General features: G+C 38.6%; 1 protein-coding gene across 2 annotated transcripts in view; it reads right to left on the reverse strand.

Moving 5' to 3' along the window:
* The window catches only part of DIAPH3 (diaphanous related formin 3), a 470,657-nt gene that overhangs the window by 88,496 nt on the left and 354,312 nt on the right, over positions 1–27,849 (reverse strand). For both annotated transcript variants that reach the window (XM_053665456.1, XM_053665455.1), the window contains 2 exons: positions 17,084–17,179; positions 16,582–16,641 (listed from right to left, as the gene is read on the reverse strand). In XM_053665456.1, the coding sequence (XP_053521431.1) occupies positions 16,582–16,641; positions 17,084–17,179 (156 nt within the window). The remainder of the gene's footprint in view (positions 1–16,581; positions 16,642–17,083; positions 17,180–27,849) is intronic.

Below are 27,849 nucleotides of genomic sequence, written 5' to 3' on the forward strand. Positions count from 1 at the left end.
ACATCTAAAGGTAAAACCTGGGGGAAGCTGGTCAGGTAATGTATGGCTCAACCTTATTATAGGTATTATATATGGATTAAAACATTGTTAAGATGAATTCATATGGAAGATACTCATAACAGTCACTATGCACAGCATGTCTGTATTTAAAAATTTGTGTTTACAATTAGAAAACCAATGCCAATAATATTTACATAAGAGTAGTTAGGTTATGGGTAAACTTCATTTTCTCCTTTATACTTTTCTGTATTTCTAAAATATAATACTCTAAATAGATGTTCACATCAGAAAACTCAAAGACACTGGTTTTTAATTTTTACTCAATGTTTACTTTTAATAGGCATACTTGAACTCAAAGGCAGCTCAATTAGTTCAAATGTAGCAGTCAAAATAGACTGGATACGGAACAGCCATAGTTTGGATCTCAACTCTAAGTGTTAATCAAATAAATATTCAGTCTAGAAAGAAGAGAATGGGAGGTCTAAGGCTTAAAAGAGTAAAAACTATCTAATAGCACATGCCACAGATGAAGAAACACGGTAAGTAGTAAACACAGGAACACATACTAATTCCACAGAGTGGAATGACATTTTAAAATAAACGGCTTCTACTTCATATGAACCCTTTCTGAATTGAAAACTACCTTAATATGTTGCAAGCTTGACTTTGGAAGATAGTATGGAGTCTTTTTATGCAGACAAGTCATGGGAAAACCACACATTTATTCACTCAACACTGATCTAACTCATCAGCAATAGAATCATGTGCTTGGGCTATTTTAAATAGGAAGAAATTTTTTCTTTGGTAATAAACTACATTTTTAAAAGCAGTTTATAAAGAAGCTATGCAAATTTTATCATAAAATTAGATCTAAGTATGTTTGTTATAAGTTTTCACCTTGCCAGTTCACCCTGACTCATGTTTGTGAGCTCCAAGGTGAGCACATTCTATGACAATTATTCAGCACACGCAAGCAATGCTTCCTGATTAATAGTAAGCATTGGGGCCTACTGGAATTTACATCAGATTTAGAGGTGGAAGGCCGAACTTCAAGACTCGGCTTTGCAGTCCTTTGTTTACTTTTCTCCTTCCTGTATTCACATGTTCACTCACTCAATCATTCATGCAGCCATTCACTGAACAAATGATTTTCTGAAGTCTTTTGCATGACATAGTTGTCTTTTCTAGAATAACGTCCTTGGAGTGTCTGCAGTTTAGTTAGAGAAGCTAGAGGGGCCCTGGCTCCAATCACATACGACAACAAAGAGGAAAAGACAATGGACAGGTGCACCAAGGGAATCTGACAGAAGAGGGTTAGCAGGTGGCAGATTTCACAAGATGCTCTTTTCGTGTATAATATTGACCAGACCTGTCATTCTAAGGTCTCGACTTGGAGATCTGAGCAACATGGAGGCTTATGTTAACATAAAGTGACGCACAGTCTTCCCTTCAATTAGCGGTTTGACATAAGTGTTATGATCAAGTTTTAAATGGTGTTAAATCTATTTATTCTTAATTTGAAAAATGCCTATGAGCCAATAAAAACTAGGCAAAAGACTTGAACAGGCACTTCAGATAACAGGATATCCAAAAAGACAAAAAACTTATGAAAATGTACTCAAGTTACTCAAGGGAAATGCAAATCAAAACCACAATGAGCTCTCCTACCAGAATTGTTGAAACAAAACTCTCGTACATTGCTGATGGAAGTCAGACTGGTACAATCACTTTGGAAAACTGTTGGGTGCCATCTACTAGAGCTGAACATGCAAACTCAATGAAATGACAATGAGACTACACCTTAGGTCTTTACTGGACAGAACCAAAAGACTTGTACAAGAATCATGTACGTTATGTGTAATAGCCCAAATCCAGTAACAAAAAAATTTGATATATTGTTAGTGTGAAATATTAAATAACAATAAGGACAAACAAACTACAACTTCACACAACAACATGGACACAAAGCGTATGACTCCATTTGTAAAATGTGCAAACGAGGCTGGTTTTTGCTGTCACAGTCAGGACGGGAGAGGGGTGTGAGGAGCCAGAAGGGGCTTCATTGTTTCTGACACTGTTTTTTGATCTGGGTACCGGTTATATAGGTAAATTCACTCCAGGAGCATTCAGCGAGCCATAAACTTAATACTGTGTACTCTCCTATATTTATCTTATTCTTCAGTATAAAGTTTACGTTTAAAATGAAAGAAGAAGCAAAAACATGTATAAGGGCTGTGTAAACAAAAACAAAGCCTCTCAGTGCAATATATAGTGCCAAGTAATTTAGTAAAATAGAGGGCTTTTATTCCCATTCTGAAAGTAGAAAGAGTGTGCTATTTTTTTTTTTTAAAAGAGGACAGTAACAGGGTTAGAGAAGATCTCAGTGCAAAGGGGATTCTAGATAAGATCAGAGTTCTGTTTGGTAGAGGAACATGTGACTAATGTGGGCCTATCACATGGAAAAAATAGTTCACACTTTTCAAAATGGAGAATTATGCATCTAGGAGCACAGAAATTAACACAAAGAGAGTATACTAGGAAGATGTATAAAACTCATCTGTCTTTAAAACAAATATATAGCAGTCAGAGAGTTACTTTCTAGGAAATGTTATAAGTTTCTACAACACGGCACTGAAGAGTCACTGATATTCATTATTTCATTTTATTACTGAATATATTTTATTTCTTAACCTGAGCAGATCATGTGTTGTTATGTTTAGGTGAAGAGAGGGAATGGGGATCAGCAAATGAAGAGAAAGGTTAATAGGACAGAGAGTAACAGGCTATGTCCAGTTTCCAGCAAGTGAGGAGCAAACAGAGAGACCAGTGAGCAGAAAGCCTTAAGGCTTATCAGAGAGGAAGCTGCTGCCGAGGGCTGACAGGTCCTGGGAGAATCCGCCCAGAGGCGCCTCCTCTGCCCAGCGAGACTGCGCCAGAGACTGCACCCTGGCGCACCGTGTCCTTCACCTGTTTCCGTCTGCACATTAAACAATGGAGTGTCATTGTCATTACTGGGGAAGCTGCCTGATGACAGATCACAGTGAATTTTAAAAGATCTTTTTCTCTATCTTTTCTCCCTTCCTTTGGGACATGGGGAAGAATAACGAAAATGTGTGAAAATATGCTTCACATCCACTGATAAAATATACTTTGGATTATGAATAAAACCCTGTTCATGGTTTATCAAACATAAGCTTGAGAACTCCTCAGGCTAATTTTATTAACAAGAAGTAAGTAATACAAGGACTGATAAAACTGCCTGAGTTGTGTCTTAGATTTGTAGTTTTGGAATTCTATAGATTTTAAATTATTGGCTTGTTAGAACTAAAATACATGTTATGAACATTTTTAATGTTAAATCTAAACACTTTCTTAGTTCATCTTTTAATATGGAGAAGTTGGTAAAGGAGGATTTTGTTTTTATTTGCATATTCTGTTAGCACTTTTTCTGCTGTATAAGTGCTTTAATGGGCAAAACATGCACATATAATTTAATAAGCCTAATCACCATATTTCACAATTTAAAAAATGCCAGGCATTTTTGAGGTTGTTATAATAGACTAAGTGAAGGTAAATAAAGTTGATATATGAGGTAAACAGTGACACACTCTCACTTACTTTAGAATATTTCAATGTTCCTTTATTTCATTATTCCTCTAGAAATTGGGAATAGACAGCTCCTTTGACTAATTAACCAAAAGAGGTTTGACTAATGGAAGGAAATTGCAAGCACAATTAGTTAAATAATAATGTACATAGCACTTAATGATAATTATCATTTATTCTAATCTCACTGCTAATAAATGGTAAAACTGTTTAAGCCAAATGCTATCACACCACAATAATGTCATCATGGCTAACACTGATAATTTCTAATTTACTTGGCAGTTAGTGGGATACATTCAGGTTTATTAATACATGGCAGTGCTTTCTTCAATGAATTTGTAGACCCTTGTAAGGTAAAAAATACTCAATATTTATCTCCTCACCTTCACTACTTAACAAGTAATCATATAATAAGGGAGTTGCCTTTCCTCTCCAAATCACGAATAGGTCTAGCTACACTAGAGCTACATCTTTGGCTTTCACAAAGCCAATGTAATGTATTAAGACCTTTATTTACAAAAGAGCAACTGACTATCACGTTCATGTTTCAAAATGTTAATTTCACCCTATTCTCTTGCTTTCTAAGACTTCAGTTTATCCATCCAGTTCTCATGCAGCACTGAAAGGCTATTTTTCCTCTGAAAATAAAAATAAAAATAAAAAAAGGAGTGGAACTTGAATTTTTACTGTAACTCATTTTCTTCATTATTTTCTCTCACATTAAGAATGACAAGGGAAGAAAATATTGAGATACATGCTGCAAAATAACTGACCAGTATTATCTACGGAACACCCACAAAAAAAGGTTGGACAAGGATCCATTTTATTGGAGCAGCATCTTTATTATCCTGACCTAGAGGCACTGCCATTATCAACTCCTATCCTCACCAACAACTTTTTAGGAGTACACATTAAAGAGCACTTCGGTTTCTAGATCGCATTAAAATGAGAGAGAAAATGAAAAGGAAAAATAAAAAAAATAAAAGTACAATCAGTCTATTTTAGGAGAAAAGAAGAAAGCTAATGAATGAAATTGAGTTCCATATATAGTTCCATACATATACATTCATATTCTATCTAAATAGCAGATAGACTAAGTTATTCTTGGAGATGTCTTGCTATCATGATTTTCTACCTGTTGTCAATTAAACACCTCAATATTTCTAAACATTAGCTTTCTTTAAAGTTATTGGTGCTTTACACAGAAATCCAACAGGCCTCCCCAATGAAATATTAGCAGACCCTTGTCCCTGACTCTGCCTTATTTATATGTCTCCTCCTGTTCCCTGATTCATCCATTTTAGACATTATTTAATGATCTCCCATTATAACAGACATAAGCTTAGTTTCCTCATAACTTGGGCCTCTCCGAAGGGCAGCTCACAACATGGCCAAAAGAGACAAAGAAAGCAGGGGAGGACATCCAAGACAAAAGCCCTGGTGCCTTTTGTAACCTATTATTAAATGGGACATACCATTATTTCTGCCTTATTTAATTGGTTACAGACTCAGCCTGGAAAATATTCTGGGGGAGATGCCATAAGGCTGTGAATACCAAGATGCAGGGATCCATAAGGGCCACCTTAGAGTTGGCCACACCAGCATTTGTATTGTTACAGCTGTAAAACAGCTCACCACGCTACGTCAAATACAAGCATACTGTGATTATACACCACTTTTCTTTTTTCTACCGTTAATAACTGCCGCTCACTCTTTCCAAACCCGTACCCAAAGCATTATAGAACAACTGTATACGTAGTCGAATCTATCGGGCTATCTGTAACTTCTGCATTTTCCCCTGGAACCCTCTATTGTTTATGCTTTTCCAAATACTGTACTATTTTTTTATGCTACGAAATTTTTCATATCCAAAATATCTTGTTTCTAATAATTCTTTTGTAAATGCAGGCACATGCCCTCTGCAGATGCCACTTCTTACAAATGGAAGGTTTGTGGCGACTCCGCACTGAGGCAGTCTATTGCCTCCATTTTTCCAGCAGGCTCAGAACATGGTCAGCATTTTTTTTTAAACAAAGAAGTACTTCAAGTTAAAGTATGAGCATTGTTTCTATTTGGACATGATGTTATTGTACACCCGAAGACTACAGTATAGTGTAAACATAACTTTTAAATGCACTTGGAAACCAAAAAATTCACGCGACTTCCTTTATCACAGTGTGCTTCCTCATGCATGGCCTTGAACTGAACTTGTGATATCTTAAATATCTGTCCAGCTATCTAGCTATCTAATCCTATTTTCATCACCGCAATCTTTGATATTGTTGCAATGATTAATTATGGTGTTATTCTTCGCATTTTCTCTGCTTAGTAAGAGTTCCTTTGGTTGATTATTGTTTTTTTTCATGTTGAACGTTTTCCTCAAATGTCACACAAATTAATATCTAAGAGTAAGGATTTTGTATAAGTGAGCAGGTTTGTTCACTTGTGGGACTCCCCGTGGGATGGTCTGGTAGTAAGCTAGGGCCTTTAGGGGGCGGTCAAATGTCATCATCTGAAGACCTTCTCTCTAAATTGTTCATTACCTTCACAGGAATATTCTGTAATCTGCTTGGAGTATAAATTTAGCTTCTATACTCTGAGGACTAAGAGGTGGGAGGGGCCAGAAGAGGATTTTGCAACTCATTTCTTTTTTCTGCAGAAGACTTTCCTCTGAGTGCACACAATCCCTGTTTCCAGTGGTACACTTCATCCCTGGCCTGTGTGGCCATTCAAAGTATCACAGTGTTTCCAATCAGTGCACCTCTCACCTCCTGGTTGGGAGGAGTGAAGGGGGCGAGGGAAGAGCAGCATAATGGTTAAAAGTCTGAGCTTTGAGGCCACGTGGCCTGCGTGGAGGCCGAACTGCCCCTTTACCAACTATCCATTTCCGGCTCTATACCTCATTCCTTCCGCCAGCTGCTCCTGGAACCTATAATTCCTGAGCCCTTTTGTGGTCGGTCCTGTGAGGAGTAAATCAGTCTGCTTCTCACTGGAGTCACTGCTGTTATGGGTTAAATTGTGTCCCCTAAAACATGTTGAAGCCCTCAATCCTGGTTGTCCTGAATGTAAACTTATTTGGAAATAAGGTCTTAGCAGATCTAATCGAGTTAAGATGGGGGTCATACTAGAATAGGATGAGGCCTAACTAAATGACTGGTGTCCTCATATGAAGGCCAAGAGAAGAGACGCAAGGGAAAAAGGCCACGTGTAGGGAGACTCAGCGATTAGGGTGATACGTCGAAAGTCAAGCACCGCAAGGCCCACCGGCCACCAGAAGACGGGAAGGAGAAAGGGAACAGACTCTCCTCAAGAAAGAACTGACCTTGCCAAAACCTTGATTTTGGATGTCCAGTCTTCTGAACTGTGACAGGATGATTACCTCTGCTGTTTTAAGCGCCCTAGTCTGTGGTTTGTTATGGAAGCCTGGGAAACCAATACGCTTGCTTCCCAGTTCTCTCCTTCCTGCAGCCCCTTCTTCTCTGTTCTGCCTGTGTATGTCTCAGGTTAAAGGCGCCTTGATTTCACAGAATTTGAGACTGTTTTTTGTTACTCCTCTTTTGGGTTTGTGGTGAAAGAAGGGGAACACATCTTTATTATGGTATTTTAAAACGCAAAGTCCCTGTAGTCTTTTAATTTTTCACTTTTTTTCTTCTATAGTTCACAATACTTATTGCACTTTAAGTGAAAAAATTCACTTAAGTGAAAATATTCACCATAAGAAAATGAACTTCAACCTGTCTCATTATCACACCTACTCTGCACACCACTATCACTTTGCTGAAGAATTTACGACTTTCTGTGGACGAATTCATCATGGAAGTATAGTGGAGAAAGAAAAAACAAATGAGGAGGAATTCACGCATATGGAATTTTTTGAATATTGACTCAATTCTAGGTAATTCAGTAGAGTATTCTCAAACACTTTCATTTAATCTTACAAACAGTCAAAACACATAGTGTAATTTCTCCTTTTATAGCTGAGGAAAAGGAAATTCAAAGCTGAATAAAGTTGCTAGTGTCACCCTGTTAATACACAAGAAGTCAAAGCAAGACCTGTCTGCTTCTAACGCCCAAACCGACCCCACACTGCTTTTCAAGGTCAGAATGCACCTCCAGGTCACTCAAGGTCTGTATAAACAGGATTAAAAATGTCTGACTAGGTTTGTGCTTTCACAAGTAGTCAGTGAATAAGAACTGTTACTGGTATATAATTATTTTTTAAATTCTTGCCTGACGACATTTTTTCATTGCTTTGAAAGGGAGGGAGCGAGGTAAATATCTGAGGGGGAGAGAGTGTGAGTGAGTGCGGCATCAATTAACGGCTGCCTCCCTTACATGCAACCTGTGCATAGGCCCCAACCTGGAACCGAACCCATGACCTTTCAGTTACAGGATGATACTCCAACCAGCTGAGCCACACAGACCAGGGCCACTACTGGTATTTTTAAAGTAACTGTTATGTGCCAGTCAGGCAGTTTGGAAAACCCTTATTTTTAATACTGACAAACAATCTTAAGAATAGTTTTCGTATCTGTGGCTACTCCAAACTGAACTTTAGTGAGGGCAAATACAATAAAAATACAGAAAATAAATCCAATGGCCCCTTGTGAAAAATGAGTGTAGCGCCAAGTGTTGTTCTGTGGGGAAACACGTCAGACACGCGATCCAGCTGGCACACGCCCGGAAGGAAGACAACCAGCTGTGTCAGGGTCACTGCTGTCCTGTCACATGCTTTCCTCACACGTGACAACACTCAGTGCTCAAACACGCACTGCACAAAGCATGCCAGCAGGGGACCCATTATTTCCCTAAGTAACTACTGCACTATTTTAAAATATGAAATAGCTTACGTTTTTAAAAGTGGAATGGCTCTGCTTTATGAGTGAGCACTATGGTTACATTTGGACATTAATTTTTGGTATCTTCAGGCTATTGGGGAACCGACTGCCCTTTGTCACAGAACCTGGGAAGCACCTCAGTGACTTTTCTTCCCCTCACGCTTCACAGACTAATGTTACACAAGTTACCGTCTCCCTGTTCAGCGGGGCCATTATTGCCAAAATTATTCTGCGTCTCCCCGAGCAGCGATTTCTCACTCCCTGGAAGAGATGTGCCGTCCGCCATCGCTCTCGGCCACCTTTCCCTCTCGGAGACTGTTGCTTTCAGGAGGAGACTTTAGGTCCTAGTTCTCAGCAAAAACAGGTGTATCAGGTGAGGCCTCCCACTCTTCCTTACTCGGCACTTGCATGCACTTCTCTCCGTACACCCTTTCTTCTTACTGTCCAGGTTCTCTGCACCTGTGCTCTCCCGTCCCAGCCCCCAAGAACCTCACCCTAACTACTGCCCCACTAAATATTCATCCCTCCCATTTAGAATACAAAGATAGTAAAGCCAATGTCATACAAAAGCAAAGAAACATAACCCACTCATTGAACCATCAACCCATTATGGTGCCATCTACTATAGCGCCATCTACTTTCTAGCTATTTTCTCTCTTTCATAACCAGGCTTCTAGAAAGAACAGCCTTCACTACTCCTCCAATCGATGCTGTCTGGCTTCAATTTCTAGTATTCCACTCTGCTCTTCCTCAGATGACAATGACACCTGTGTCCTCAAGCCAATCTGTACCCACATGCTCCTCCATCCTTTCCATACCAAGCCCTTCTGAAGCCGATGGCTTTGCTGACTGCTCCGTTCTAGGCTCATCTGTCCCTTAACTGCTCCTGCTTTCCACGCTGCATAGGCCCAGATGAGCCTGCACACCTTCCTGCCTGGGAGACCCAGGAAGACCAACGACTCTCCTGGGTCCAGACGACGCTGTCCCTTCCCTGTGTCCTGAGTGAGCCTCCAATTGCAGCACCACTTCATCGGACCTTAACTGTTTAGTGACAAACAATTTATTTGTCACTAAAATTCTGGACTGGTCAATCATTTGACATATTTCCCATATTTGTGATTATAGCAATGGAGGTTTATTCTCAAATGACAAGCAGTTACAGTAAAAGTGGCTCCCTTTTAAGGATATGCCTATAAAAATATAATATGTAGAAAGGAGGAAATTTATAACAAACCAGTAATCAAATAGCAATGTCAATAATTATTCTTTAATCTCTTTTTTGGGGGGAAGAGAAATATGAAAAAAATCAGGCCTGGCTGGTGGAGCTCAGTGGATTGAGCGTGAGACTGTGAAACAAAGTATCACGGTTCGATTCCCAGTCAGGGCACATGCCTGGGTTGCAGGCCAGTTCCCAGCAGGGTACCCATGAGAGGCAACCATACATTGATATTTCTCTCCCACTCTTTCTCCTTCCCTTCCTCTCTCTCTAAAAATAAATAAATAAATAAAATATTTATTAAAAAAAAAAGATATATGAATGTAACGTTCCTAGTCCAATAAAATAACATGCATTCATTTGAATCTTAATATAGCCAAAATATATTAATAACTGATGATATTTTAAGAATATATGTGTCCCTGGCTGGTGTAGTTCAGTGGATGGAGTGTGGGCCTGTGAACCAGGGTATCACGGTTCAATTCCCAGTCAGGGCACATGCCTGGGTTGCAGGCCAGTTCCCAGCAGGGGGCGCACGAGAGGCAACCACACATTGATGTTTCTCTCCCTCTCTCCTTCGTGTTCCCCCTCTAAAGATAAATAAATAAAATAATTTAAAAAAATCAACAGATCCTTTCACTAGGGAGAAAAAAAAAGCCCAAACACAAAATCTTAATCAAAAGTATAGAATTCAAGGAACTCCTAAAGTCATTTATCTGCTGACTCCAAGTAAACCTGATTCTGGACCTGTATGACAAGCAATGGGAGAAATTCAGAGTGAGCCAAAATGTTAACATTTCTAATGCTTAGAGTCTACTACAGACAAACAGAACAAGAGACGGATTATCATAACACCTATTTCAGGGACATCAGGGGCATTCCTTTCCTTACTTAACAGTTCTTTATCTTCTTTTCACTCAATTTGGTTTCAGCCTTCAGCATCCATTTGTGAATGCTCATTAAATGAAAGACATTGGCTATTTCTTGCATAAATGTCCTTTTAAAACAACTTGAAGTCTTTGCTACTTGAGAATTTTCTAACCTGTTCCGTGCTTAAGAGGCTGTATGATAATGTCTGAGCCAAAAGGTCGTCCCGCCCCGCAGTGTAAATCGGTCCTTCTCATCTCCCTGCAGGGTACACTCACCAAGGCAGCCGCCTTCTATTCCTTTGGCTTGACTACATAGTAAATAGAAGAGACTGATGTCTGAATAAAATGCGAAATGACCCAACCTGTTTTACATTTCTGGCCCAGAAAAGTCTCCTTAAAAATATTTAAGTCTTTTCACAGTAACAGGTAGCAATTGATTCTGCTTGAAAGCTCAAGTGTAAGGGTGCCAAAAACAATTAGTGTTTTAATAACTCCCTTTCCTAGCTTATTTGACAGGCACAAGTGTATCAGAAAGAGAACAAAAGCTCTTCTCAAGAAAATAAGCCAATGACATTTAGCAAAATGATATAATTTTACTATAGTATTCCTTATGCTCTTTATACTTTAAAAATAGGATACAGTTTAAAGAAATGGAAATGGTGGTTGTCAACATTTCCTACTTTGACAGATAAAGGTTTTCTAGACAAGGACTGGATTCGCGTTGTCCTCATTGTTTTCCAAGAAGCCTTAAGGCAGCCAGTGCTCAGCAGGCACCACTGAAAGTTTTACAAATTTCATAATTTTGCCTCCAGACAAATTCTTGCTGTTTCGGGAAAAGGGAGGTCAAGAAATAAGGGACCGAGCCTGAGTGGTTTGGTGAGGGGGCACGGTTATGTGTGAAGCTTTGATACATCAACAACAGAGGCTGTTTTGTGTGGCTTCCTTCGAGTTATTTTGTAGAGAAATATGCTAATTCAAAAATATCTAACTAGCTTCACAGTTAATTCTGACTTCAAATCTTAAGAGTGGCGGAGCAGCTGTGCCTGGAGGCGATACAATCTTATTGCTATAAAAGCCTCTCAAAGCTCCATATATAAGTAGGAGAGTAAAAATAGATAATCAAATCCAAATTAAGGCTATTAAGAATTGATTTCGTGTAAAGATAATATAGCAAGATTTTGTTTAGGTTACGAATATTCACTAAAAATGCATAATACTTGTTTGCCTAAAATTTTGATTATGTTTTATCTTATTTTGTCACAGTTAAATGGTTTTATCATTAGTGATTTTAATTGCACATAGTTTATAGAATTTTTTTTGATTACTCTGTACCCATCTAAACTGAGGGAAAAAAACCCAAATACTCCTTAATGAAAAGAGAACTATCTAATAAGGATGCAATCAAGTTACAGGGGGATGCACCAGAAGGTGCATTTCTGTCACACATTTTATAGTCTATATAGTGTGGAGGGAAAGGCATGTCCTGACGACAGCAGGAAGAGAGACACTGGTCACTCCAGTGGTGTACTACTGAATTGAATGAAGAAACAAATAACGGAAGAAAAAACCAAGAAAACCAACTCCTTGAAAGCTGTCTTTTAACCATCATGTAGGCTCTATTATTATGTGCTCTCCCCCCATTTCTTTTGCCTTTCATTCACTTCATTATTCACCTGGCGTCAATCCTAAGGTCCAGCCCTGGATTTACCATTCTCCAGTTTAAAGATTTTCTTGTAGATAACTCATCTGCCTATGCATCCTTAGCTATTTCCTGTGCTGGTCTCAAGCAGAGGCTAGACCTGGCTTCCTTCCTCAAAACTTGATGAGCTCTTTGACTGTCTCCTGCGCCCTTGCAGCCAACCCCTGTCAGCACTGAGGTAGCTACAAAGTCTCTGATTCTTTCCTGTCATTCAGTCGTCACTTCAATTCCAGGCAAACTGCCCAAGCCTGTCATTTTCTTGCTCAAAAACATAAGTAGTCTAAATTCTTGATCTAGCATCAGACTCTTGATATACTTTTCACCACTCTGGTGTGTTATTTTCAACTAGTTGATTTGCTAACACCCAAATCAGGTATGAACTCATAAGTAACCTTCCATTTCCAAGGAGTGAATAATCCAATCAAGATTAAACTATACCCTCCACATTTGATCTAACAGACCTAATGAATCCCAGACCAGTGATAATCAAATACGTCCTTCAGATAACATTTTAGGGAGATGAGAGGGGGTTAATTGTGTTCACAGCCTAAGCTTCAGCAATTTGGCATATTAAATTCCATTTATTTGGGTGATATCGAGGGACCTGATTTTGCTTACTACACATTAATTGTTCCAATGCAAGCCAAAACCTAAATATGTCTGTTCATTCAGTTCATTCTTACTAAACATCCCTGTACCAGGCACCAACACAGCTAAGTACTGAGGTTACAGCAACAAACAAGACAGACACCCTCCTTTATGGTCTTACCCCCACCCTGAAGGGCCTCACAAGTAGAGTAGCAGACACTGAATAAGAACATTTTTAGGAAAATGAGTATCATAAATTGGGAAAGGCTAGGGCGTAAGTAAGAGCATGATTATATTAGCTAATAATATGTGAAAATAGAGCATATAGTCTTACAGGGTTCAGAATGGGGCTCAAAAGGAGCTCTTGAGAAAGGATGCCCAGGCGGCTCCTTTCCTGGCCCACACACCCTCGTCCTTAGGTTTTTTGGGGGCCTCGTTTCTGCTCATCCCTCAAAACTCAGCTTGGATTTTAGGTCCTTCTAGAAGCCAGGTGTGAACTGCTCTTCAGACTTCTTGGTATTCCCAAGAGTCTGGTGTGTTACACCTAACTTGGCATCAAGCAAAGACAGGGTGAGAATTATTACTCGTCTATCTTCCACCTGGATGGTGAAATCTTTGAGTGTATCTCTATATCTTAAGTGCCTATCATGTTGTTTTAATCAATTTTGCTAAGTTAATGAGTGGAGATTTAGCAAGGAAAAATGCCAAACACTTAATATCTGCCTAGACTTTAATAGGCAAAACAAAAGATAAAACAGGTAAAGGATTTAACCAAAGTATTTTTGCTAGAGGTTTGGAGAAGAGCTAAGTTATTCCGTGTGTACAGTTTCTGTGCTTCTGAATCCCACAGAAGTGAGAACGCTTGAGGTCATCTTTTGCCAAAGTATGTATGTACCAAGGTCTCAGAGGACACTTCAGAATTTTCTGATTCTAAAATGAAATAGGACAGTGGTATATAGACACATATCTTTCTAAATGTGTATGTATAATCTATATCATCTGTGATCTTTTAGTGTATAAATTTATTAAAACTAATATAGATGTTTTAATACAGAGTTTATTAAAGGAATAAAAAGTGGTCCTAATTCCAGAAGACGGTACAGCCTTGTAATCCAGCCTCTGAAGAGGAAAAGAGCGCTATCTAGTGGTCTGATCAGGGAATAAGAGACTAGACACACCAGAGGCTAGGAAACCTCAGAGAGTCTGTATCTCAATAGTTCAACTTTATGTCATGAGAAAAAAAATGTACACAAATGGCTCATCGGCCCAAGGATGGGAAGAATGGATACTGCTTCGAGCAGCTATATTCAGAGCACAACGCTGCACTGAGATCAAGAACGTGGATGCAGAAGTCAGGCCCAGGTTGGAAAGTGGACAGCAGTGCTTTAAGCAAACTGTTGGACCTGTGTAATCCTCGGTTATTTCCAACTATAAAGTGGAGATGAAAGAATTGACTATTAATAGGAGTATTAAAAAAATTAAATGGGATATGGATAAAACATTCACCATAGTGCTTGGCATTTAGTAACCATGCAGAAAATCTTATAAATCTTTCAAAAATAGTCTATGATATAATATCAACAACTACATACTTTTAGAAAAAAGTAAACATCAGACATTACTTTTAAATACATTAGAGCAAATTAAAAAGTAAAAAGAGTTACCTGTTACATTCCAATCACATACTCCAGTTTTCGATGAAAACAATTTTTAGAAGATTACAAATAGACACTGAAATGTCATTTTTCTAAAAATAATCATGATCCTTATTGCAATGAATATACTTTCCTTAATCAAATTCTTTATTTTTTAACATCTAGTCTAATAAATCTATCTTTATACACGCAGTTCTTAACGATTAATTTGGTCATTTGAATTTTGTTCTCACTGGCTTAAAAATGTGAAGGGAAAACACAGCAGAAATAGCAATACAAATTAAGTCAATCCACTGCGCATTTCTTTTACAACAGAGAACTTGATATTTGTGGTATATGTCCTTTGGCTCACCATCCTGAGCTTAATTATCACAATGGCCTTAGGACTTAAGATAGTACATATAAGCTTTAGTAAAGATAGAAATGCAATTCTCATCTGCTTTCACAAAAGAGATTGAAATATCACAATTTATATGTAATTATACATGAGCCTTTGAAGCCTTAACACTTTACTAATATTATAGTCACAGAAGGACTGGAGCTCCTGAGGTCAGTGCAGCAATTTACCCTAAATAATTTCCCTCATCATTACACCTAAAATATGTATATAAAATTAGGCATAGCAGAAGTACATATGCCACCACAATCACACTATAGTCACTGTGTTGGCAGTGGTTTTTTTAATGACTTACAATGTGGGCTGAATTGTTTATTTTATATATTTTACTACTAATAAAAATAATCAAAGTACCTATATGCAATCAAAAGAGAAAGGCAATGGGAATCAGAACTGTGTCATGGTCAAGGTTGTGTCAGTTACTAGCTGTGTAGTTTTGAGAAGTTTTCAGTCTGAGTGTCCATGTATTAATCTATAAAAATAACCTCTAGTGTCCAGAAAGAGAATATCCTCTACACTTTTTGCCATTATTTCTTAAGTCACAATGACTTTAGATCATAAACCTCAAATTAGGAATTAATTATCCACAATAAATTTTTCTGACTTATTTTAGTTGGTTTCCCCTATTGTTCAGAGGGAAAAGCAAAAAAAACAATACAACACAACAAAACAAAACAAACATCTTTCCCCAAAACACTGTTGACAAAAGTCAAAAGATCTATGTAAAATTTCCCTGCAGGTTTTTACCTTTCATATGAACTTTGTTTACCGTGAGCAGTAGGGACCATACAGCTAGTAAGAGATCATTATACCCATGTCATTTTTTTATTTACCTCATAACCTCACAACTTTTTTAGGCTCTCCTAAAAATGTTTCTCTTCTCAGGTACACATTAGAACTAGAACTTAATTACTTAACTCATCTGTACTCAAAACAACCCTTGAATGGAATCGATCAAGTATTTTTCCATTTGTAAAGCTGGTGAACTTTGGTGACACTCCCACTCTGAGTAAATGGCAATCACAGTGGATAAATTTGTTTTTGACAAAGGAAGGTAAGCAGACCCCATAATACGTAACAGTGAGAAAAAGGGAACCAAAATAAATCAAAGCCAGTCAATACAAACTGGCAACTTGAGACAGGTGTGCAGGAGGTGGTCAGGGATGTTGGGAAGGACTCAGTCTCATAAACAGCAGAGACTAAGTCAACTTACCTTCTTTTTACTGACCCTAGCACCACTGTCCATAACACCACATGAAGCTCGCCTGCATTATAATTTTGCAAACCGCTGATCACAGTGTTTAAAACTGCACTGGCAAGTGTGGTAGAGTATAGTAGGTAACAGATTCAACATTTCAAATTGTATCCTGATGTAAAGTAAATCCACTACTTAATACAGTATTATGAAAGCATAATGCTTTTGAAAGAATACAGAGAACAACACTGATCGGAGATGTGTGAGGTAACTTCAAATAACAACAATAACAACAACAAAAACACTCACTCAAGACCTAAAAGAAGAACCCTAGACACTACCTCAAGACAACAATGTCAGGATGCAGAATGAGTACACTACCCCCTAGCAAAGATCCACAGTTTTACTACTTTAGATATATTTAAACTTGAAATCTTCATAGCAGTGCACTAAAATCACAGATCAACAGGATAAAAGTAGATAAGAAGAATGTGCAACTTATGAATACTATTTATTACCATGGTTACAAACTTTCAGAACAGGCCGCTGAGACATTGGACTGAGACTCTGCCGAATATCTGTTAAAAAAAATACAGAAGAGAAACTTAATATAGAGGTCTGTTCATCTCGAGAAGTGTAACAGTATTTTTTTCAAGGTTAAGTATTTCTGGAAGCAAGCAATAATGTTATGACTTTTACTTGCCATTTAATTATGCTACTGTAAACTCCACTGGGAGAAAGTACATATGGTTCTTTAGATGAGACTTGTCACACTAATCAGGATTTCCTAGGCTCAGCACATTGATTTGTAATGTGCCACTGACACCGGCCAACTGGAATGCTTCTCCCTCTGACATTTGTCATCGCAAGGGAAGGATTAAGAAAACTCATGAAACTTCTGAGATGTTGCCCACAGCACTACATTCTTGACATATGACTTTAAAAGAATTAAAAAGTGTAAAAGGGTTGTTCTTTGTGATAGTTCCCTAGAAAGTAACATGAAACAAGTATAATATTCACCTTTGGACTTCGGTGTCCTTTTTCTTCGGTCGCGGAAGGCAGCCCCCGACTGCAAGGCCTCCAGCAGACTATCCATCACTCCTGTCTCGTCACCCTCTGTGAAGAGAGATGCAGGGAATTCCATCAGCCCTCAGGGTTACGCAGCAATGTCACGCACACACACAAACTGGAGCTGGTGGTGGCAGGGGGAAAAGAGCAGACGCTAGGACGAAACCGGCAGTGATTTCAAAATATGACAGGACTTTAACTCTCTCCTAAATCAAAAGTCTTTTAATGAAATCTGTCTCATTGGTGCCTGTGTTACTGTCCATTACAAAGGACCGAGTTCTACGATTCACCTCAGAGCGCTGCTGTAGGGGTGGCACAATAACTTTCAGTGGAATGTGGTCCCCGGCATTTTCGTGGCTCAGGTTATCATAAATCACACTTGCTTGGTAGAAATGGGTTATTTTCAAAGCATCAGCTTCTGTTCTAAAACCGGCCAGCTGTGGGAGTGCTGTTGTTGGTTTTATTGATATTCTGCTGCCTAAAATTACTGTACAAAATTGTATTTCCATGCTAACTTTTGAGAACATGCCCCCAACAACTGATTCTTCGTATCAGAGTGTAATCAGTCCTTAACTTTAGGTGAATACAACAATCATTACAGATTGTTACGGAATGTATGAAGGTTGTCTTCTACAATGAAAAACAAATGACGAGGATTTCCAAAATCTAAAGAACTGTATCACATTACGATTAGTTTAAATTGATATTCTGTATATGATTAATGACGCAGTTAGAGGGCCAATTCTCGCTACAAATACCAAATTTATTGCAGTAATCATAGCTATATATAGTTGTCGATGCTAAATACTATTTAAAGAAAACAGAACAAAAGGTTTCAACAATACTACTGGCCCAACTGAAATACAAAGAAACAACAAAGATAGTTTTTGTCCCTTAGAGAGAGTGTATTTGCAGGCATTCTCTATGAAATTGTACGGATGGTATATAGGTGTGTCTAAACTAATAGAAACTTATTTTCCTCTGGAATTTTTATTATTTTTTGAGATGCAATCCCCATTATAGGAAACAGATGACAAATGAATACATTAGAATACAAATAAAGCAGTTTACAAAAAAATACATATAAACACAAATATGCACCAACCCCTTTTCCTTCTGGTTCTAATTCATATTTTCAGAAAAGTACTAAAACTTGAGGGTGTAATACAAAAAGGTGAGTGAGAAAGAGAGTATTTGGAGATTGTTAATTTACACATCAATTTAATTCTAAAGTGGCTTGATGGCTATTTTAATTAAAATACATTAAATAGTCCAGACACCAACTATATTTTCCCCCCAAAGAGCTATAGGTAATGTCAAATATTTAAGGTTTTGAATAAGTTTCATTAGTAAAAAAAAAAGCATTTAAAAAATCAAAAACTTCAAGAAGACAAGCATGCGATAAATGGCATACATAAAAAAAAAAGAACTACAAAGAAAATTTAAACTTTCCTTAGTAAGTCTGCTGTTGGTAGTGGTATTGATAGAGTGATCTGAAACTATCATGTATACTGTAAGACTGAACAGACGGGTAAACATGCTGACATTGGCAACAGGAGTGGAAATACAAATATAAAGTGGTAGAAGGACAGGAAGAGCTGGGAAGTGTTGGATTAGATTTAAAGGCATCATCTAAGCTCAAGGTTTAAAAAAAATACTTTCCCAAACTTTGTGGCTCAAGGACCCCAGAAGTAATACCAGTGCAGTAACAAGGTACACTGCTCTTGGAACTTGGTGTCTGAACATCATTACTCAGTAACAGGAACCAGAAAACTTAGAGAAATGGGTGGTTTTAGGGCTGAGACCAAGACACGGTGAGATGATCCAGGAACATGCTGTTATGCCGGAAAACAAGAACGTGCTCAGATGGACAGGTACGTATGTGTCCAAGGGCAGAGGAGCCAGACTGCAGGGGGGCTGTAGGCGATTAAGAGGACAATTTGAACACTGAAGAAGTAAAAATGAGAATGGATTATTACACACTACAGAAAAAAAAAACATGCATCCGTACTGGTACTAAAATATTAAAAAGTAAATATGGAGGAGGAAGAGAAAGCTCCTCTTTAAAGAAGACCGTAAACTCATAGAAGTGAAAGATATAAAGAGGACCAAGGATATAAACAGGACACAGATATGAGGAAAATAGAAAAAAACACCGTATTACAATTCACATGGTAGCAACTGATTCAGGCAGAAATCATCAATGGTTACAAAAAATCATCTGTATAAGACTGGTAGAGGAACAGGATATGAAGAAATCTCACAGCTACCACCTTACCCAAATAATCAAATCTGACATCTCTGTGTTCCCCAGTGATGGGAAACACAGACGACTGCCTTCTAAAGTGGTGCGCTGAGGCAGAAACAACATAACCTGTGCAACACTTTGCTCAACAGCATTTCACCTGAATTTAAATGGGAGGAATCATCAGACAAAGCCTAAGTGAGGAATATTTTGTGAAACAACTGGCTTGGGTTCTCTCTCTCTCTCTTTACCATTTTAAATTTATTATTATAAAATTTCAATTACAGTTTACTTTAAGTATTATTTTCTATTGGTTTCAGGTAATGGCACAGTGCTTAGACAAGCATATACGTTACAAAGTGCTCCACTCAATATTTCCAGTACCCGGCTGGCACCACACATAGTTGTCGCAATATTACTGACTATAGTCCCTATGCCGTACTGTACATTTTGTAGCTACCAATCTGTACTTCTCGGTCCCCTCACCTCTCTCACCCGGTCTCCCATCCCCCTCCCCTCTGGTGATCAGCAGTCTGGTGTCTGTCTCTATGAGTTTGTTTCAATTTTGTTTGTTTATTGATTTTGTTTTGTACATTCCACATAAGTAAAATATACTGGCCTGTTCTTAAAAATCATCAATATCATGAAGGGCCAAAAGAAAAATAAAGTAAATAAAAAGTTAGGGAACTGTTCTAGATTAAAGATTGAAGAGCTCTGGCTGGTGTAGCTTAGTGGGTTGAGCATGGGCCTGTGAACAAAATGATTTCTGGTTCGATTCCCAGTCTGGGCACATGCCTGGGTTGTGGGCCAGGTCTCAGTAGGGGGCGCTTGAGAGGCAACCACACACTGATTTTCTCTTCCTCTCCTTCCCCTTCCCTTCTCCTCTCTCTAAAAGTAAGTAAATCTTTTTAAAAAAACATTAAAAAGACATGAAAACTAAATGTAACCCACAATCTTTGATTGGCTGTTGAAAAGTGAAAAGGTTACAAATGGCATTATGGGGATAATTGAATAAAATTTAAAACGCACTGGGTATTAAAGAATTATATCGTATAGTGTTGAGATCCCCGAGTGTTATAATTATACCATGGGTGGGCAGGATAATTCCATTGCTCTTAGGAGATAGAAGCTGATTCTTTTAGGCTCACTGACAACTTGCACCACAGTTCGTGTTCTCCAGTTCGTGTCTTTGAATGCGCTCTTGTGCTGTACAAAACAGCCATCACACTTTCTTCACTAAGCTCACTCCTTGTCCTTCAAGACCTATGTGGCCGAAGTGGGTGGTCCTCTGGGTCCAAACGGCATGTGGCACACAGAGTAGTAAGTCCTTTACAATATCGTTTACTTGACAATTTCCACCACTAGACTATGCGTTCACTGAAGGCAGGGACTGTGCTGTTCACTTATCTTTAGCACCTATCACAATGCTATTATTACACAGGAAGTGTTCCTTAAGATACGCTGACTATGTTAACAAATGTGGCACAACATGGTCAGCTGGAAAGAATAATGATGCAGGAGAAAGGAGGTCATAGATGAAGATGGGGCCAGGGAAACAGCAGGAGTGCATTCCCATCACCGTTGTAAACAGCACATGGCTTTTTGTCTTCCTTTTCCTTTGTCTCAAACATCCAGTCGGCTGACAAATGTTAATGGACGCTCCCAAGTATCTCATAAATTGATCCACTGTTCCCCTTTCTGACTAAACCTTATATGTTGGTGGTTCGAAATCGAATTATTTTTTACCTGAACACTGCAGGAGTTGCCTGGACTCACATTGCTTCCAGTTTCTCCCTAATTCTAATTCATCTCACGCAGTACTGATAAGTCCTAAAGGAGGGTGATGATCTTAAGCCCCTAGGCACAGGTTTCTAATATCTCGCACTTCCCTCAATATAAAGTCCCATCACTTTTACTTGCTCCCAACACTGATTCTAATTGCTCTTCTAATCTTATCTTGACTTTCAGCATCACAACCTATTCTTCAGTTAAATGCAACTGCTGTGATTCTTCACAAACATTCTCTCTCCTGTCCATCACTTTCTCCACCTGGAACCTCTACCCCTGCTCTGGTTCCCCAGTGCTGACGGCTTCTCTTGGCCTTCACACCCACATGCATAATGGAAAGAATAATACCTACATAAGAACACCTGTATTCTGAGCTCTCACCTAACTACCTGCGTGACACCAGACTGGTATAATCATTCCCGAGATATATAAGAGAGAGAATACCTGTCTAGTGTTAATCAGAGGATCAGATGAAATCATAGAAATAAGAGCACTTGGTAAATTGCTAAGTGATATAAAAATGTAGAGAAATTCATAAGTAAACTCTAGAGTGCTTTAGCAAGTTTATGAAATATGTGCTTATATATTTCAAGCATCGCTTTCTATACATTAGAAATTAAATAAATCTTTTATAGTGTACTTGAGTATGTCCTTAGTAAGGGACATAGTTTATGACATCATTAACTTTCTTAGTAAAGGACATAATATATAACATCATTTCTAAGGGAAACTCTAATTGAAAGTACAAACAGAGTTTTAAACAATCCAATGTGTAAGATGAAGAGAAGTAATGAAGGTGCTTCTCCAAATGTGAAAAATGCGTTTAGAATATTCATTCTACACATGTTTACTAAGGGCCTACTATGTAGCAGGACATTATTAAGCACTAAAGATACCTAGACACCAAGGGTTAACGAATGTTGTCTGCTCTCAAGAAGCAGAAAAGTGTGAAGGTATGTGAGGGATCTACATGAACTCCAGGAACTATGACCTGACAAAGAGGCAGGAGGTAGCCGCTGCAGGGACTGCGGAGGGAAGAGCATACCTGGCAGAAAGAATAGCAGGTACAAAGCCCAAAGATATGAGTAAAAACAACAGCGAGGTATAGGAGAGTACTTAAATGATTCGTGTTTACATTATTCTAACATAAACCGGGGGACAAAAATTAGCCATTTTTTTATTGTAGACTAGAATTCAATTTCTCTAACTACAAGTCAATTTATATTCAAAATATTTACAGCCTCTCTCTTGCTGTGAAAACTTTTAAATAAACAGAGTAACTACAATAGTCAAAGCTCTGCTATGTCTGAATAACAAAGCACCTGGTTTAATTTGTAAATGGTGTTTCTAATAATTGCAGTGTCATGGGAAGTGGAGAAGGGAGAGTTAAGGATATTCCTAAGGCAGAATCAGTGAGGTGAGGGGACAGACAGGGACTGAACTTGCTAAGGAGTGAGTGGGTCATGTCTGATGTCTTTGGGACCTATGACTGGTGAAACAGAAAACATGGAAATTTTTAAATAATATTGAATTTGCTGGGGGGCAATGTTTGAGAAGATAATGAGTTTCCTTTGGGACTGGTGAGTGCAAGGTACTTGCAGGGACCTACAGATTGCTTCTGGAAGTAAGCTGGAAATTCTGGCCTCAAATTCAGACAGAAATTTGGGCACTATTTTTGGGAGTCATTTTCATATTACAAAAAATACTCATTTAGAACAATGGACCAGACCCTAAGAAAGACCTTGGAATTAACAGGGGGAGATTTCTCCCACTTCATAGTTGCCAGTGGCACTCTGGAAGTGAGTGTGTCTGATGCATCCACAGAGGCAGCATCTTGAGAACATAAATATAAAAAGCGGAGGCAAAAAGATAAGGCAGTGAGATGGCAGGAGTGTTCTTCCTTTTATTCCATTTTCTCCAAGTCAAGACACAACAATGAAGTTGCAGGTAGCTATGTATACAAGGACCCTAAAAATGTCTATATGCACTCATTCTGAGGAAACTACTGGAAGGTGTAACTTTTGCAAAACAAGAAAGAAAATTAAGAATAAGTAAAACATAAGCTCTAGCAAAAGGGAAGAAGGGACAAAACAGCAAAGTGGCAAAAAGAATCCCCAGCACAGCACTGGTGCGCCAGGCCCAGAGCAGCCAGTTCGGATCACATGGGAGAAAACCATGGCCAGGAACTGAGAGCAAATCTGCTGTGTTGGACTATTTGCAAAAATAAATGCTGCTTATTTCACAGACCTGTCAGAGTGTTTGGATAAAACAGTGACAGGTATACACAAATGCTAAGTGAATCAATAAAACCTAGAAATGGCATTGTTGTCTGATAGGAAACAATCATGGAACACTAACTAGAGGGCTGAGGAATATTTACACACCTGCAGTCTCTAAACACTGCCTATCCTTTTGACTGCTACACATTCCAAAATTGCTGTGAAGACACGGGTGAAGGAGAAGGGGTGTATGAGGACAGCACAAATATGGAGAGGGAATAAGGGAACTAAGTCTTCAACCACTTGCCAGGTAACATCTAAAATGAAAAAAGGACAAGTAATAGTCTAAGCATATTATCTAGAAACAGGGAGGAGGTTAACACCATGGGGAGAAAAACCCGAAGCACTAAAACAGTTGCCTCTGGAAAGTGGGAGAAAGTTGAGAAGAGTGAAGGAGAAGATACTTTATTATGCTACGAATTTATTGTATTTCAATGAGGAATTTGCACATGTTATGTTAATACAAAGTAACTAAAAAAATCCTGACAGGAAGGACAACAGAGAAAGAGGAGAAGGAGGAGAAGGAAAGGAGGAAGAAGCGGAAGATGAAGAGGAGGAGGGGAAGGAGGAGCAGGGGAGGAAAGGGAGGGAGAGGAAGAGGCTGTTTTTTGACCTGAAGTGCTTGCGTCTGAAAGGAAGAGAGGTGACAGATGGTAGAACACAGTGTCGTGGGTATGAGGACGGAGACCGCCAGCCCAGAAAGGACACCAGGTGTGGGGCGGAGGGAGAAGGGACAGCAGCTGCAGGCCTCCTGCATACCCGACTTAAAGAAGAACTTGAGTTTGCCCCAGCTTCCTGAGGAGGGTAGGTCCTGCTACTACGGAGTTTGGTTTTGACCTTTAAGGGACCCATGAACTCATTTTAAGTTAGGAACTGGTATGTTCACATTTCTACTTTAGAAAGATTACATGAGAAAAGAAGACAGAGGGCAAGGAAAATAAGGAGATAGGAGGTTTAGTCAGTTAAATACAGACAAAATGTGACTGTCGGTCTCAAGTAAGAAATGGAAGTGGTAAAAAAGAAAAAAGAGAAAGGAGGAAGAACACAAAAGTCTTGATCTGCATGGATGTATTAAAAAATAAAGTTGAGCCTAGTTTCCAGGTAGCTGGTGTGGCCACCTGGACATATGTGAATATTATTCACCACGTAGCTGAATTACTTTTGTTTGGTGGTAGAATGGGGCTGAGCCTAGAGAGGAGTTCGGTTTGGTTTAACATCTCAATGTTAAATTGAGATGTCTGCTAGCTATCCAACTACAGGTGATTAGAGGTGTCTAGCAGCCTGATGGATTCATAGATTTAAAATTTGAGGGAGAGGAAATGGCTATACTCATAGACATAAGAGGATATTGGTCACACATGATGCTATGCAAAGGAGTGTAAGTGCAGTGAAATAGTAGAAAACACAAGTTTTGAAATAGAACAACCTGGACTTCATGCTGACTTTTCAATCTTCTGCGATTGTGACTTTGGGCAAATTACTAGCCTTACTATCTCCCCCACCCCCAACTATAATGTGTGAATAATAATAGCACCTACTTCACAGGGTTGTTGGGAGGATTAAAGGAGGTACAATCATGTGCCAACTTGACAGTGTCTAGCAATAGTAAGAACTTAGAAACAGGTCATTTTTGCTGTAATAGTTACTGATATTATGGTGGAGCATGAGCTCTCTTAGGAAGAGTATGTGCAGTTATAAAAGAAAGCTAAGGTTAAGCCATAAGACAAACTAATATGTAAAGGGGGTTTTAGAAAATGACAGCTCTCAACCTGTGACATTTTCCACTGTGTATATTTTGCATGTGGTTTCAAGGCTGTTTTTATTCCCATCATTCCCTGACATATGATCTTTAAGTCTCAGCACTTAAACATTTTCTTCTTCAAGTACAATTGACATTTTATTAGTTTCGGGTGATCACTACAATAAGGCTTGTTACCATTTGTAAACACGCAGTGTTATAAAATAATATTTTTCTTGTGATGAGAACTTTTAAGATTTACTTTTTTAGCAACTTCAAATTTGCAGTATGATATTACTGAGTGTATGCACCATTCTGTACATTACATGCCATGACTTATTTATTTTGTATCTGGAAGTTTGTGTCTCTTAATCCCTTTCAGCCACTTAGCCCACCCACCTCCTCTCTGGCAATCACCGATCTGTTCTCTGTATCGATGACTTTTGTTTGATCATTTTTGCTTTTCTTCTTTTTAAATTATACAGGTAAAGTTATATGGTATTTGTCTTTCACTCTGACTTATTTCACTGAGTTAAATATGTCTCACCACCTTTTCTACGATTGTAATAGTAGTAAGAGATACAAAGATAACCACCTGGAATTTGGAGCGGAGATAGGGAAGGAAAGCTCTATTTCTCCAATTATTGAAAGTGTGCAGCTAATGCACAAAATTCAGAGGCTCATAGTTTATCCCAGCTCCTTCTAAAAACAAAAAACAAAAAACATGAGATAGTTTTCCTAATGAAATTTTATAAATTATTGTTCTATAATGTTGATTCAATTGACCTTCTGGGAACCAGGCTGCATTTGCTTTACTTTGGTAACCAAGTGCAATCTTTAATCTTCTAGAACAAAGCTCAAAATACTCCTTAAATTAGATAGCAAATAAAATCTCTGGACCTGTTTTAATCTAGAAATGAAAACAAACATGTACTTGAGTCACAGGAGTGAGAAAGCTGATGTGCACTGAGATTCGACTGATAAAATGACACTTAGGACCATTCTTTTTCGTGCTGTCGTCATGAAATGACTGGCTCACCAGAAGTGGAATTTTATATTAAAAACATCATTTTAATATGTCTGTTTTTCTCTACTATTCTTCATTATTTGCATAGCGTGAATGAAATATCTTTCCTAGTATAAGTTAGAAGGAAAAAAACAATAGAATCTTTTCTCCCTAAGATAGAACAATTAAGAATATCATCAAAGAGTCAAAGTGCTGGGCTTAAATCTTGGCTCGTCCTCTTACCAGCTGCGTGCCACTTCCTCTCCTCTAACACGGACATAATGACAGTATCTACCTCCAAAGGTGGTTGTGAGGATTGAGTTAATACATGTGAAGGGCGCGGGACAGTGCCTGACACATGGTGAGGCCTCAATAAATATTAGCTGTTTTTCTTTAAATTATCGTGACTATTCTTTTCCACTCATACGGCACACATCCCTGACTGGCCAATGCCACACCCCCACTCTGTCTGCTTCCACTGGAGAGAACGGAGAAGTTAAACCTCACGTTCTAAGGCTCCCTCGCAGCAAAGCCGGGGCGGCAGCAGAGCACGTGCCGCAGCTCTGGCCAGTTAAAGCGGGCGGACAGCTGCTCGGGTGTTTCCAGGAACGGAACGGCACGCACTGAGAACCGGTCTCCCTCTTCTGCCCGCCTTGAACATCTACTGGGGCTGCGACAGCCAACGCACACGGCCACCCTCCCCCTGCCCTCTCCAATACGCTGGGACCTGCGGCAATCCCCCGCCTTTTAGGGCTGAGCACAGACAGCAGGACTGGTTTTTTAGTCGCTGTATAAAGCTGCATTTTCAAAGTCTGAATGAACAAACCTTTTACTGGTACACTTGAATGGAAAATTCTTATTATCATACTATATGTTACACTGTACCCAAGTTAGAACGTAAATAACTTCATGTCTTACAGTAAATCGTTATAGAAATAATTAAAGAAATGTTCTTATATAAACTCTCTGTTCTTTAAAAACATCCATAATTGGATGTGATGTATAAAGCACTGTACTATTTTAATTATATAAACAACCCGGATAAAGGTAATATGAACATACCGTAACACAGCATACTGTGTTGCTATTAATTTTTAATTTTCAAATTTGTTATGATTTCAATTCTGTTGTAAGAAATGATTTTGGCATCATACTTTTTAGTTTAACTCAGTTTCTTCTGGAATCTTCTATTGAAGTTCTTTCATTTTTAAAACTAATGTAAACTATGGGCAAAAATCCACAAATGTAAGTTACTTGTCTGCTCATGTACTTCTTCTCTCAAACAAAAGGGCAAACAATCATGGGAATGTAAACATACATAAGACACAAGATTTAAAACTAACCATACAGTCAACGAATGAATTTGTCATTACAAAATACTATAGCAAAAGCCTAGATTACATTCAACAGACACCCCATATTAAAAAAAAAAACAAGAACGACACTTCAATAAGACAACAGAATTTACCAAAATGTATACCACAGAATTCTGGTCCCATGAAAAGTTAGCTCTTTGTATGCTGTGTGTGTGTGTGGGGGGGGGGAGGTGAGGAGAGTGGGGGTGGTTCTGTGGTCAAATAAGCTTAAAGAATAATGTGCAGTATATACTGTTCTTGATAATATTGAATATATATAGAGACTCAGTTCATGATACAAAAAATG

This window comes from Artibeus jamaicensis, unplaced genomic scaffold (assembly GCF_021234435.1).
Source record: "Artibeus jamaicensis isolate MK-2021 breed Jamaican fruit bat unplaced genomic scaffold, CSHL_Jam_final contig_415, whole genome shotgun sequence".
NCBI classification, from domain to species: Eukaryota; Metazoa; Chordata; class Mammalia; order Chiroptera; family Phyllostomidae; genus Artibeus; species Artibeus jamaicensis.